This window comes from Bombus huntii, chromosome 16 (assembly GCF_024542735.1).
Source record: "Bombus huntii isolate Logan2020A chromosome 16, iyBomHunt1.1, whole genome shotgun sequence".
NCBI lineage: Eukaryota > Metazoa > Arthropoda > Insecta > Hymenoptera > Apidae > Bombus > Bombus huntii.
In genome coordinates this window covers 4,827,683-4,841,325 of record NC_066253.1, presented here as the reverse complement: position 1 = coordinate 4,841,325, position 13,643 = coordinate 4,827,683, and the positions used below count along the sequence as shown (strand labels likewise).

The 13,643-nt window shown below is 37.0% G+C and overlaps 2 protein-coding genes across 5 annotated transcripts; one reads left to right on the top strand and one right to left on the bottom strand.

Annotated features, from left to right (window-relative positions):
- Positions 1–49: 49 nt before the first annotated feature.
- Positions 50–5,113, bottom strand: LOC126874405 (cyclin-G-associated kinase). The gene is made up of 7 exons (XM_050636422.1): positions 4,841–5,113; positions 4,185–4,246; positions 3,525–4,110; positions 2,674–3,461; positions 1,882–2,601; positions 681–1,805; positions 50–586 (listed from the first exon to the last, which is right to left on the bottom strand). The coding sequence occupies exons 1-7, from the start codon at positions 4,962–4,964 to the stop codon at positions 479–481; spliced, it is 3,513 nt and encodes a 1,170-aa protein (XP_050492379.1). The 5' UTR covers positions 4,965–5,113; the 3' UTR covers positions 50–478.
- Positions 5,114–5,181: 68 nt separating this feature from the next.
- Positions 5,182–12,309, top strand: LOC126874409 (uncharacterized). Of its 4 annotated transcripts, XM_050636429.1 has the most exons (12): positions 5,182–5,318; positions 5,813–6,088; positions 6,153–6,356; positions 6,445–6,910; positions 6,987–7,303; positions 7,384–7,684; positions 7,749–8,096; positions 8,160–8,275; positions 8,369–8,660; positions 8,733–9,142; positions 9,224–9,645; positions 12,024–12,309. In XM_050636429.1, the coding sequence occupies exons 3-10, from the start codon at positions 6,163–6,165 to the stop codon at positions 8,796–8,798; spliced, it is 2,100 nt and encodes a 699-aa protein (XP_050492386.1). In that variant the 5' UTR covers positions 5,182–5,318; positions 5,813–6,088; positions 6,153–6,162; the 3' UTR covers positions 8,799–9,142; positions 9,224–9,645; positions 12,024–12,309. The 4 variants fall into 4 exon arrangements, with proteins under 4 accessions (XP_050492386.1, XP_050492388.1, XP_050492387.1 ...); XM_050636431.1 differs by lacking the exon at positions 5,182–5,318 and having other exon boundaries at positions 6,156–6,356; XM_050636430.1 differs by lacking the exon at positions 5,182–5,318 and having other exon boundaries at positions 10,870–12,309.
- The last annotated feature ends 1,334 nt before the right edge of the window (positions 12,310–13,643 follow it).

Below are 13,643 nucleotides of genomic sequence, written 5' to 3'. Positions count from 1 at the left end.
TTGGTTAAATAGACAGTGGATGGACGGTGGAATATGGAAGAGACTGTAGTCGGCCGGAAAATATCTTTATATATTTGGAATCTTCCTTAATTTACATTTTGCCTTATATACATATACACGTTATGCCGCAGTTACGTCTAATACAGTTCCCCCTTTTTTAAGTGATCTTACAAGGCTTTTTTCATATGATAAGAAGATGCATGTACATAGGTAGCCATTCAGACGCAGCTTTTTCGAAAATCTGCATTCACTATAATCCCTTAATTGCTTCTTCTTTTTTCTTCTTCCGCTACAGCTGAGATAACATTAGTCGGAATGTAACATGGAGAGTCATGTCTTACCAATAATAATAATATAGTCAATATCTTACAATTAATAATAATTAATAATAATTAATAATATTCTCGGGTCTCTCTTTCCGCTAGGAACTACCTTAACTCGTGGACATAACAAGTATATAACAGTCAGATCGGAATAATTAACTAAATAGGTTTTGTTGCGACGCATCGTTCTCGAATGTACTCCAAGCATTGTTCAGTTCCATGAAAATTAACTTTGCAATGTTCTCGTTAGCCGTTCCTGCTTGCTATAAAGAATAGTATGAAAAAGGATTAGAAACGATATCGTTGTTCATATCTATATTAACATTTTACTCGATAGTTTCAGATTTTGAATAATACCTTATCCGGATGCACAGCCAAACAAGCTTTCCTATAAGCTTTCTTTACATCCGCAGCAGAAACTAACTGATGCATCTCGCACCGTTGCCATCTGTCAGCTTCTGGCCAGAGAACCGTATGTAACGAGCAAAGAAGGGCTCTTAAATTACCCTTCTTTCCTTCTGTCCATTCGGCAATCTTCAATCTATCTGGATCCATATTCTTAGCAGCTTCTACTTTTCTCATTTGATTTATTGTCTTTGGGCTGTCTTTCTCTGCTTTCCTCGAACTGAAGAAATTGTAGCCTTGACTGCCCAATAGATCCTCGAAGGCATCTCCACTCGGTTTGCTTGTTTTATTGCCTATTACACCGGTATCAGCAGCAGCAGCAGCGGTATTGGTCTCGTTAGTTGCGTTCCTGTGCGTATTGGGGCTAGAGTGTATCGGTGTGCTAGCTGGAGCGGGGCTAGCGGATTGTGGAGTATTAGAGTTCCTCGGCGTTCCATTCCAACTGGACGTTAATCCAGCTCCCAGGGAGCTAGCAAGACTCGCGAAGGGATCCTTGTTTTGAGCTGCGAAGTTCGGAACGCTCGAATTTCTTGGAAAGTTTTCCTCGGATAGAGGCTTCGTGTTATTTGGTTTAGAACCTTGCATACTTCCTAAAAAATTCGCAGTGTTTCCACCGAGTGGATCAAATAAATCGTTAAGGTTTTGCTTAGTAGTAGGCTGTCTATGATTGAAGAATAAATTGTTCAAATTATTATTAGCATTGTCATTCTTAGTAGTAGGCTGATCGTGTCCAAATAGTAGATCGTTTTGGACAGGATCGGTAATAGTGGGCACGGTGTTTTTCGTTTCTTGTTGAATAAAATCACCGAAGCCTCCTAAGAGATCACTTTCTTTTTGACTAGTTAAATTTGACGAGTTAGAAAAAATATCTAATCCCGGGTTCACTGTAGCCTGTGCAGTATTATTCAAGGTACTGGTGTCTGGCATTCCTAGGTTCAATAAATCTGCTTCTTGTAACTTGATTTCTTCTTTTATTTGCTCTTCTATGTCCTCTACTGGCTGTTGAGGTACTTCTTGTTGTACATTAACGTTGCTTTGTGCTTCGACTGGTTGCGGAGTCGTTACTTCTCTCTGAATCTAACATTTTTACATTGAAATATCATAAAATCTCTAAACTTTAATTATTTTTAATAGAAATATTTCTATAACTTACCTCTTCTGGTTTAGAGATTCTAAAGCTCTCTAAAGTTTCTTCCATTTCCAAAGTAGATCCGAATAATGGATCTGGTTCCAATTTCGAGGATATTTCCGCTTCCCAAGGAGCTGGAACTCTTGCCATCTTTGGATTCTCCTCAGCCATCATGATATTTAAAATAACACTGAAATTCCCGCCTATTTCAGGCGCATCATCGAGATCCTTCTTCTTGAACGTTAAAGCAGATTCACTAAGTGGTATGTAACCAGTATGAAAATGAACAGAGGCAATTTTAATTCCTATCATTCGACCCAGCTGCTGCCTGGCGTGGAATATGACTAAGGTAACATCTCCTCTAACGGTAGCATTGCCAAGTGCCAACTGAACCTTTCCCTTCATCATTCCAAACAGTTTTATGTCCTCGTATTCTGGTCGCTTAGTGGAAAATACTAAAGCTCCGTTACTATAAATATCAACATAAGGTCTACAACCATCTTTTGCCCTAGTAAATAGTGGAACAGGCTTAATTATTAAGGAACAAAGGGCTAGAGGCTTTGTATGAGGCTGTACACCGGTACTCAGCAAACTCATATAATTAATACAGCGTAATTCCGAGGGTTGCAGCTGGGGAGGCTGTCGCCTTGTTATGAACATCGCTATGGCTTCTTCAGATGTAGAGAATGCTCTAGCGTATATTAGTAAAGTACACGCGATCGTGGCGCTGGCTCTATATCCATCCTAAAAGAAGGAAGCAACATTAAAAAATATTATGGCTTCTAATTAATCTAAGAGGCTCCAAAGTATACTCACACTGCAATACAACACTACGATGTGATTAAAATCGGCATTCAGGTATCGATAAATATCCTGACATATCTGATAGAGAGCTGACAACAGCGGGGCATTAGAATCCGAGGAAGCATAGGCGAAAGAACAGTCGATATGTCTACCAGGAAGTCTAGACACGTTTGGTCGACCCCGAGATAAATTATACAATTGTATACGAGCTGGCGGAGGATGTCGAGCTTGTAAAAATGCTCTTACATCTTCCACATGGTTAGCTCTATAGGCAGACTCTATTCCATCTGCTGGATAGGGCATGATTAATATACGCGACGTTAAGTAACTGGCATCTAATTCAGTTCTGGCCATGCTCTGTTGCATAGAGTACATCACTTTGCTCGAAGTATCCTTCAAGTTTCGCAAAATGCTGCCAGCACCGCCTTTCAATGAGCTAAATAGGCCTGTCGGTTGAGCTACGGGGATCTTGGCGACTGCAGTTTGAGTCGCTGGAGTAGACTTTGGAGGTAGTACGTTTACCGGAGGAGATGGTCTCGGTGGCGGAGTGGGTGTGCTAGGTGGTTGAGTAGGTCTGGGAGGCGGTGGAGTCTTCACTGAAACTTCCACTTTCGGGGGTTCTCTAGGATCAAAATTGTTTGACTCGGCTATCGCTGCTAACCGCTCCAAAATCATTGATGTAGTCAGCCTTCGTATCGGAGACACATCGAGACATCCTTTTACTATGTCGTGTAAACAGGCTAAACGAGGATTAGGCGGAAGTGAAGTGTACTTGCCATTAACTATTGCGAGCTTGTTACCTGTGAATGAAACGAAATTAAATAAGAACCGACTCTACTATTAACATGATATGAATTGAATACCTTCAGGAAATGGATGCCTTAGTGTTATTAGAGAGTATATTATACATCCAAGCGCCCAACAATCAACTGGAGGACCAATAGGCTCATTGTTCCATGTATCCATCATCTCTGGAGCTCGATACATGGGTGTAGTATATTTTGCCATCTGATCCTCCAAAGTGGCGCGTTTTTGAGCATTCCAAGATGGATTTGGCAAGATTTGCTGATTGGAAGTGCTACCAAAATCGCAGAGCTTGATCAGACCATCGCTCCCGATTAGAAAATTCTCTAATTTTATGTCCCTGTGTACTAGTGGTTCAGGTTGCTGACTGTGCATATGGTGCACAGCCCTTGTAGCCTGGTAGGCTATTTTACAGATCTGAGCGAGAGTCAGAGAATTCGTCGATAAATTTCTGAGCGCATCTGCGACTGTACCTCCAGGACATAATTCCGTTACTAATAAATACTCGTATCCTTGACGATCCTCGCGTTCGAAACGCTGAGCATAGAGATACTGAATTATATTTGGGTGGCCAGATAGTTTTTGCAAAATCTCTATCTCCTGCATAATACTTCTGTTAGCATCTTCATCAACTGCTATAAGCCTCTGGAAGAATAAGTGCAGATCAGTATAACCTTCTGTAGCTACTTTAGAATAATGTAAATGGATGAGTGATTTACCTTAAGTGCATACTCTTTCCCTGTATTTATGTCTTCAACTGCAAATACCAAAGCCCAACCACCTGTTGATACAAGTATTTCAATATTGACCAGAATAAATAATTTAGAAAGAAATATAGTCTGAAGTACTAGAGAAATGTATGATAAAGTTTACACATAAAACTTTTATCTCAGTAGTGATGTTTTTTAAATATCGATATTTCTGAATGAATCAGCAATCCTTTACCATGGAAAAGCAATTGTATATAGTTCCTTGTCTCAATCTTAATTCATTTATGTTTTCATTATAACAAACTATATTAAATTTAGAGAATGAATTATATATTCAAGTAAAGTATATAGCAACACCTGCCAATAATATATAGGTATTTGAATGCATATATCTTAGTTAATTGGCTGTTTTTAAAAACATTCTAGATATAGCAAACTGGTTCACTAGCATTGCATAGCTGAATGTCAAAACACATTTGACACATGTCAAGAGGAGAATAATATACAGTGTTGGCACAGTGTCAGCTATTGTTTTATATAGTTTAAATTGCATCAAAAAACAAGTATTTTTATTCTATAATTAAAAACGGTTATAATATGGAAATGTTTTAATTAGGATGTGGAATTGTGTGACAGTGGAGTGCTAGAAGGGTTGACAGACTCACCCTCGGCGAGTAATCTGGTCACACGTAATTTCACATTGTTGATTTCCAGTATTTGTCCGACGTATTCATTGGTATTTGTGGCTCCGTTCAAGTATCCCAGAGCGGATCTTAAATAATCTGACATATTTCTTTTAAAATATCCCGTCGAACCCCCAGAAAGCGTTTCTGTACGTTACAATGCAGACAGCCGATGCTGTCCGGCCATACTGTCTTTCTGACGTCACCGACAGTGCCGTATCAGTGGTATTTTTGTATTCTAAAAATGATAACAATCTCTATTACTTTCACACAAATTAATTATTTCGTTAATTAACAAGTTAACGTAATTACTGTGCGATAATGGCAATTTAGAAAGTGAAGGGTAAATTGGAGCTATATTTATAATTAGTGATGATCCGACAGTACCGTATCAATGACATTTCTGTGTACTAGATGTATAGAGATATAAAGATAGAGTACGCGAGTCATATGTTACCGTGTAAGTGGATTCGATATGGGAGCAGAAAGAGAACGCTGCATGGAGGCGTCGCTCGTTGATTAGTGTTATACTTAATTATTTACTATATAAACGTGCGTACGTTATTAGATGAGGACACAAGAGGCCTCTGTGCAGCGTTCTCTTTTCATTCTTATATCACTTTCCTTTATCGCTAACTCACATCTTTATATCCTCATGATTAGAAAACTGATAACAATTTGTATGATAATCTATAATTAATTAACAATCTATATGTACAATTAGTAATCACAAATATGCGTGATACATACAAATAGGATATAAAATATTAAAAATTTAAAAATATTGAAATGGTCCAAGCTAATTTTTATTTTACAGTTCAATTTTTAACACTTATGGCTTTTCTGAAAATAAATAATTTCTTCTTTTACCAGTTGAATATTAGGAATTAACAAGTCATAATAAGTTATTACTATAATAATAATTATAAGAAAAAATATTATTTTGTATTACAGGTAATCTCCAGAGAGAAAGTTAAAGAAAATTTTCTACTACTTGGTTTTTGAAAAGAGTGCAATTTATTAGTTTGTACGAAACACGCGCATGCGTGTAGAAAATTCTTAAAATCGCGACCTGATGCGATGATTAATTGCTTTTCCTTCGATTCTATGAATTTTTTCGCCCTGTACTACTAGTTCAATTCATTATCGATAATAGAGTAAATAATACCGTGCGAGTTTTTGAGATAAGCAGACCCAGTGGTCGTGCTTTGGAACTTGTAATATATACTTGTGAGTCTTGTTATTGTTATCATCTTGATAACGTATTTTTATTGAATGGTTCAATCATTTTCAGAAGTTTGAGAATGGCGAAATTTGTAAAATTTACAAAATTGAGATCTTCTACAGACAGCACCTTCTGGGCAAAATTTGTGGAATTAAAGATTGACAAATTCAAACTTGATGAGAAAAGTGTCAATCTATGGGGAAATTACAATCTGCAATCGTTAAACGAAGACAACACCAATCCATTGGTGTTGGATTTCACATCGTTCAATGAGTAAGTTTATGTCTGTGACATAATTTATTATTTCGACCATTGTATTTCAAATATCTGTCAGAGTTAATTCCATATAGGTAATTTTTAGAGACTTGGAGACATTAAATAATAATTCATCGGTTCTTTGCTTTGGACATATGATTAATACAAATACTTTTGAAGCATTTCGTCAAATTAATCCTGAACAATTTATCGACTCCATGGGAAAGGATATTATAAATAATATTCAAGATGGAACAATATTGCAAAACCCATGGAAATTGTCATTGTTTTTAGTCTTGGCTTATTCAGATTTAAAAAAATATAAATTTTATTATTGGGTTGCACATCCCACTCCATTGAAATTGCCTGAAATGTATTATCAAGAATCTCCACAATCAATTAATGAAGAATTCACAGCCAAACAAGTAGAAGATTTGTCTCAACATTTCTTACAATTAGATAGCAGGACAAAAAGTTATTTTACAGTTTCAATATCAAAAGAAGGTAAACTGAGTATTATTGACTTGGCAACAGGAGTAGAAACAATTAATGCAAGGGAAAAGCAATCACAAGTATATTAAAAGATTTATTTTATATAAAAATACAATACAATTGTTTTTATATATGTATATTTACCTATTTTTCTAGGAATATAGTGAAATATATTTTGCATTTTATGACCCATGTATGACTTCCAATCCAGGTTGGCCTTTACGTAATCTTTTATGCCTTTTATGTTGGCATTGTCCTATATATTATTTTTCAAAAAACATTAAATTTATTTCCATACGAGGGAATAAAGCACAGAAAAGTATTGTTTTTAAACTTAAGACCAAAGAATATGAAAATTATAAAGACATAAGAGATGCTTTATTTATGAGTCATCTGGTGGGTTGGGAAAGCAACTCAAACGATAAATTGGGTCCCACCATAGTTAATTTATCTGATACAATGGATCCAACCAAGTAATTATTTAAAAAAAAATTAAATACTAACGATAAGCACACATATCAAATATTTCAGTGGCATTTTTATCTTCTATCAGATTGTCAGACAGAGCTATCAATCTGAACTTAAAGCTAATGAAATGGCGTCTTGCTCCTGACCTAGATTTAGAAAAGATCTGTGATCTTAAATGTCTTTTATTAGGCGCTGGAACCTTAGGTTGTTCCGTAGCAAGAGTTCTCCTAGGTTGGGGAGTTAATAACATAACTTTCGTCGATAGCTCCAACGTATCTCATAGCAACACAGTGCGACAAAGTTTGTACAGTCACCAGGACGCTGTGAAGCATAAGTATAAAGCATATGCAGCTAAGGACGCTTTATTGAACATCCGACCGAGCATAGTGAGTACATAAAAATCTTTAATTTCATCGATGCTTTGTTAAATTAATTTTACTAATAACATAGAATGCAGAAGGTGTAGTTTTACACATTCCAATGCCCGGGCATGTTGTTGGTAAAAGTATGCTGGATTCTACGAAGCAGTCCCTGGAAAAATTGGAAGAACTTGTCGATAAGAGCGACGTTGTCTTTCTTCTATTGGATTCTCGAGAGGCCAGGTGGCTACCTACGGTTCTCTGCGCTGCTAAGAACAAGATTGCCATCAATGCAGCCTTGGGTTTTGATTCTTATACAGTACAGAGGCACGGTACTCGAAATTTCACTAGTCCAGATTCACCAGACTTGGATGCTAGGAATCCCCGTGGTATGGACCTTGGTTGCTATTTTTGTAACGATGTAACACAGCCTGGAAATGTAAGTCTATCATAAAATTATTACGATTGTTATTCTTTTTATAAAAGTTATTTTATTCTATAGTCACAAACTGACAGAACATTGGATCAGCAATGCACAGTTAGCAGGCCGGGTTTATCACAGATTGCTGCAGGATTAGCAGTCGAGTTATTGGTAGCTTTGTTGCAGCACTCTCAAGGGTAAAAAAAAAATAATACAAACTTTAATACAAATAAAAGTTAAATATATTTCAGTTGCCTATAATTAATAGTTTATTGTTTTGTATCTAACAGAATCGAGGCTGCAGCGTTGGTGGGTAACAGCAGAGATATTAGCCCAAGCGATACAGAATTTGTAGGCTTGTTGGGATGTATACCGCATACGATACGAGGTTCCCTGTGGAATTACGATACTCACTTAACGATTACTCATAGATTTACATCCTGCACAGCTTGCTCTGTGCCCATTATCGCGGAATATAAAAATCGGGGTTTATCTTTTGTTTTGGACGCGTGTAATATACCGAATTATTTAGAAAAATTATCAGGACTGGAGCAAATACTTAAGAGGCCCGATTTAGACGAGGTACATATATCCCAAAAATTTTATGTTGAATCGTTCAATTTTGTCAATTTTTTATTAAATTTTTAATTACAGCTTTGTTACGCGTTGGATAGCATAAGCGATGACGATGAGGATGATGGAAATGATGTGATACCTTAAATATGCGAATTTTTCTCTTTAACAAAGTTCTAGTTCTTGTAATACAATATTTAAAGAATTCAATTTTACCACATAAAAAGCATTGGAAGAATTTATAATCTAATATCCATATTCGTTAATTGCAATCGCTTTATTTTAATTTTTTTATCATTGTGTTGACATTTGACATTAATGTATGTCAAAATCTCATTGCAAGATATGTCTTATTACGCTCATGACTTGTGTATACAGATTTTATGCAAATATTAGAAGAGTATACAAGAGGTTACGCCTCTGAATTTGTTTTTAATGCTAAATATGTTGAATAAAACATTTGAATTGCCTGAAAACTGAAAGAAAGACAGGTATTCTATTCTACGTCCCCTATATATATTTAGAAAAATCATCTATAGTACTGTTGTTCCTTAATAATCCTTGGTTTACAGGCTAATTGAGACTTAAGCTCAACTTTAAAAGAAATCTAAGAAGAATTAGCCCTTCAAAAATTTTGTTTGCTAAGAAAGAATTATATGAAATTGTAGGCATAATTGATGGAGGGAAAAGAGGGAGTTTGAACTGTATTTATACGGTCGGCGTGGCGCGCGTTTGTGCCTCTAGCAATCTTCCCGCTAGAGAGCGCCTCGACGGACGAATACCAGACATTCCAGCGTAATGTTTAAGTAGTGGGGAATCGAGGCTGGCTCTCGTGTGTCAAAGAGCCTGTGTTCCTTGTGTGTTCGACCGCATACCATTAGATTTTCCATCGTTTTCAATGAAAATACGTACTGTGCGTTGGCTCGACGTGCCAGCGGACGTCGTGCCGGATGTTTGATCCTCTGTTCGTCAGCCTGTCAATGCAGAAACATCGGTGAGTGAATCATGGAAATGGGGGGAAGAACCACCTTAAGTTCGATTTACCTTGAGGAATGCGTGGCTTGTTCCTTTTTTTTCTTCACGCTACGTCGCATTCCTCTATCGATTCTTGCCTCAAGACGGGCGGAGAGACGAGGGGTACGTTTCATTATGCTCAGTCGGTAAAAAAATTATAAAAATCGTTACCGATTTATCGTCTACTTTCTATTAATCCTGCTTTTTGTTCTTCTAGTCCAATTTTCGGCACAATTACAATTTTTTCTAACTTCTCAAGTTTGAAAAAACATACAGAAGTATTATTGCGGCACTGATATGCATGCTTTCTCATTTTTATTTTACATTAAAGATTTTCTTAGAATGTATAAAGTTGGTAAGAAAATTACTGAAATCATCACCGGTCGTCTACTTTCTATTAACTTTGGTCTTTGTCCTTTTTGGCCCAATTTCTTTCTTTTTTTAATTTCTCATGCTTGCAGAGGATACAGAGGTATATTATTGTTGTATTGATATGCATAGCCTTTTGTTTGAATCCTGTGCAACAACTTTTCTTAGAATATTAAGTCTTGTTAAAACAAGAATGAGATTGAGACATAAAAATTCATGAACTGCAGCAATGATGCAGAGTGATTTTCAGAAATTATTCTTTTATCAGGCTTTCTACGAAAAATGTTTGTTACAGATTTGAACTTTTTTAATTATGCCCGCGCGTTTGCGTGTATGTTGTTACATGAGACTGGAATTCGCGTGCCCGGCGTTTCGTTGATTCATCGCTTTCGATGAATTTCATTTAGCGAGGCACGATTATTTACTTCTCTGACTTGTAATCTTCGATTGAATGTTTATCAGCTTTTCAATTTATCAGTAACTCTACATTCCAACGAGAGATTAGTATTTAAAAAAAGATATTGTTGACAAGATACGTTTCAGGAAGAATCTAGAAAAAGCTTGCAAGAATATCGGAGTGGGAGTAAAAGTATTTGATCCAAATTACCAGATTATTGGCTTCCTTTTACTCCAATTGGACTTTAATACTCGTCCTTCTAAGTATACTTATTATACTAGAAAAACAAAATTTCACTTTTGTTATTACTATCGAGTACGAAAAGTATGCATTCACCTTAGATAATTCTTATTTTTGCCACGGAAACAGAAAGGAGTCGATGAGAGACACAATAATAGGTTGAAAGTACTATTTAAGAGGCATTGTTTATGTTGTTAGAAATGAAATTGCGACGCCGGTTGCATGGAAGTTTGGAAAGAGAGCAGGAGGCGCGATACGAGAGTAAGAAGAGGAACGCTGTTACTAGTAATAGCTTTGAGCATGCCTACATAATTCGGAGTTATCACTGTACAAACATACACACAAGTATCACCGATCAAGTAACTCTTAATATCCTCTTAGCGTTTATTTCCTTAAATAAAGCTTTGTATGTAAAAAATACAAGATCCTAAAGGATTTTCTTTCTTTCAGCGGTGATATAATTTTCGATGTCACGACATGTCACACATGGTATATATACTACCTTGCATAAGTATTTGGACACTTGTTGCAATTCAATCAAAACATTGGTATCTTTATTATATTTTCAACATTATAACAGGAGAATGTCTCTCTATTATTAATTCTTTACTTCTTGCCTTAATTGCGACCAAATGTTCTGCTAAATTGAAACTGAAACAAGTAATATACCGAGCATTGATCAACTTCTATATTTATCTCTAATAAATAGCTTATACCTCATAAAGTCCATGGAAACTTTTAGAATATGGTTGGAAACATATATTCCGATCATTCTAAGATGTCAATATTGAACAGATATATTTCATCAAGCTTCGATCATTGCTTTTTTATTTACACTACGTAGTACCAACTATTAATGTTACCAATGTCTACTAATTGTATGTAGTTCCCTGAGATAAAAGATCAGAAAATTAGATCGAAGAGCTTTATTTGAACTATTTTATATACTTGCAATAATTTGCAAGTCTCTAAATACTTATCCACTATAATATATGTTATTGAATACATCTCAAATCAAATATATATATATATAAGTCTATATATGTATATAAAAGTGGTAAGAACTTTTGTTCTAATCTAATAATTGGAGAGTAATTCGAAGCCATTACTAGTCGGTATGTTAACGGTGGGTGGAGTGGGATCTGGGATCGAGTGGATACGCGTGGGGACTCGCGAAGCGGCGTCGGGTGGGCTGCACGCGAAGAGGCGGAGGACGCGGGCGGCAGACCTCTGGTGAGGGGTCCGCATTCCACAGACAATGTCACGTTTTTTAATCCCCGTTTTACTTTATTTGTACTGGCTTCGGCCGCGAGGAAGGCCCCCAAACAGTTAACTTCGACTTCTGTCCCCAGAGAGCAGAGATCCTCGTGACGGTGCCGTGGTCGTCAGCGTTCTATCGCGGGAATTTCAACCCGTGTGTCGAACACCTGCTGCATCTCTACCTCGAGAAACACTTCCTATCTGAAGTTCAATCCCGCGGACAAGTGAAGTTCTTTTAGAAATAAAAACTAAAAAGGGTGAAATTGGTGGATCAAGGATACCTTTGTTCAAGTTCTCGAAGAAGAAGTACGAGAGAAGAGATGTCCGCCGTCGAGAGCGCCTTGGACGTCCTCTCCAGGGCGGCTACCATGGTGCAAGGTCAGTTTGCCTCGTGACTTAAGCTTTCAATGGATTGCTGGTGATTGTTCGTGATTGTTGATTGATCAAGCTCATAGTGGATCGGAAACTGAACTGGGTATTCCATAGCAGATTGTTATTTAGCTCGATATAGATCACTGGTACAACAATCAGTTGTCACCGTCACCAGTTGTTATTTCAAAGTATGATCGCATTATGATAGAGGGCTAAGGCTATTCTAATTGTACTGTTTCAAGATACAGGATATTATAGGATAAAATACAATGTTTTAACGAGTGTCAAATTGTCTTCGTAATAAAGCGTAGACTTGCGTTACGTTACAAAATGAAAACTGGAAGTAAAACTAAAATTATGGGCAATGGAATGTGTTGGCTACGGCCGTGGAATTTAGATTACGTGATGTTGTTGATTATGCTTTCTGCAGTACTCTGTATACGTAAAATTCGCGTTAATTTTACATACTAGTACGTACAAAAAGTTTTCAACTTTTGCGCATTATAATCTTACGGTAATAGAAGAAAGTGAAGAAAACGTAATTAACCCGTCAACCCAATTTCCATGAAACCTAAAACCAGATCATTTTCAGATATCCAGTTTACCATGTTATGCTCCAAAGTTTTTACCCAGAAGCATTCACACTTCCTCCAGGAAATTTCCCAGTCCACGAAGGCGATTAAAAGGTCTCGTTTCCATGACTAACCGCGGCGAGATAAATCACGGCCCGTCGAACGAATCGATGGAATTTGTTCGGTAGGGTTGTTGAGGATCTATGTAAGAAGAGAGGAGGCCAGTACGAGCCCGCATTCCTGCGAAATGCCAATTTCGCGTCGAATTAGATAACATTGTGCGGCGTTTATTTTAGATTCGTCGCGTTCGCGACTCCTCCGACGGACTCCTTGGCAAGAGCCTCGAACGAGTCTCCTGTGACGTTTCATTTCAAACAGTTAAACAAACGAAACACAAACATTAACAAACATTAAACAAACATCAAAACAATTTCATTCTACTCTCGGAGCACGTTTCGATTAATCTTCTTGTCGAAAGGAGTCAGTCTGATTATTCTGTATTCTTAAAGCCGCTTCTCACAGTATCACGAAACGTTTGCTAGCTAAAGTGTGTCATTTTCGCAATAGTCTAGTGTGTAATCGACCGTAAACAATAGTCTTCTCGCGTTGGAATAGTTGAATCATTCTATTATGTTACGAGCTTCATTCTGGTATTTTAATGAACGAAGGCACGATGGATTTTATTATATCACTTTTGAATCATGTTGAGATTTTAGTTGTTTCGAGTCCCGAAGCTATGGAGGGAACATAGGAGTGGAACTAGGTTTC

Coding starts and splice junctions, on each gene's coding strand:
- LOC126874405 (XM_050636422.1), bottom strand. CDS start 4,964: ATGTCAGATTATTTAAGATCCGCTCTGGGATACTTGAACGGAGCCACA. Junction 4,247..4,840: donor GACCAGATTACTCGCCGAGG/GTGAGTCTGTCA, acceptor TTGTATCAACAG/GTGGTTGGGCTTTGGTATTT. Junction 3,462..3,524: donor AAGGCATCCATTTCCTGAAG/GTATTCAATTCA, acceptor TTTCATTCACAG/GTAACAAGCTCGCAATAGTT.
- LOC126874409 (XM_050636429.1), top strand. CDS start 6,163: ATGGCGAAATTTGTAAAATTTACAAAATTGAGATCTTCTACAGACAGC. Junction 6,911..6,986: donor CAAGGGAAAAGCAATCACAA/GTATATTAAAAG, acceptor CTATTTTTCTAG/GAATATAGTGAAATATATTT. Junction 8,661..8,732: donor AGAGGCCCGATTTAGACGAG/GTACATATATCC, acceptor TTTTAATTACAG/CTTTGTTACGCGTTGGATAG.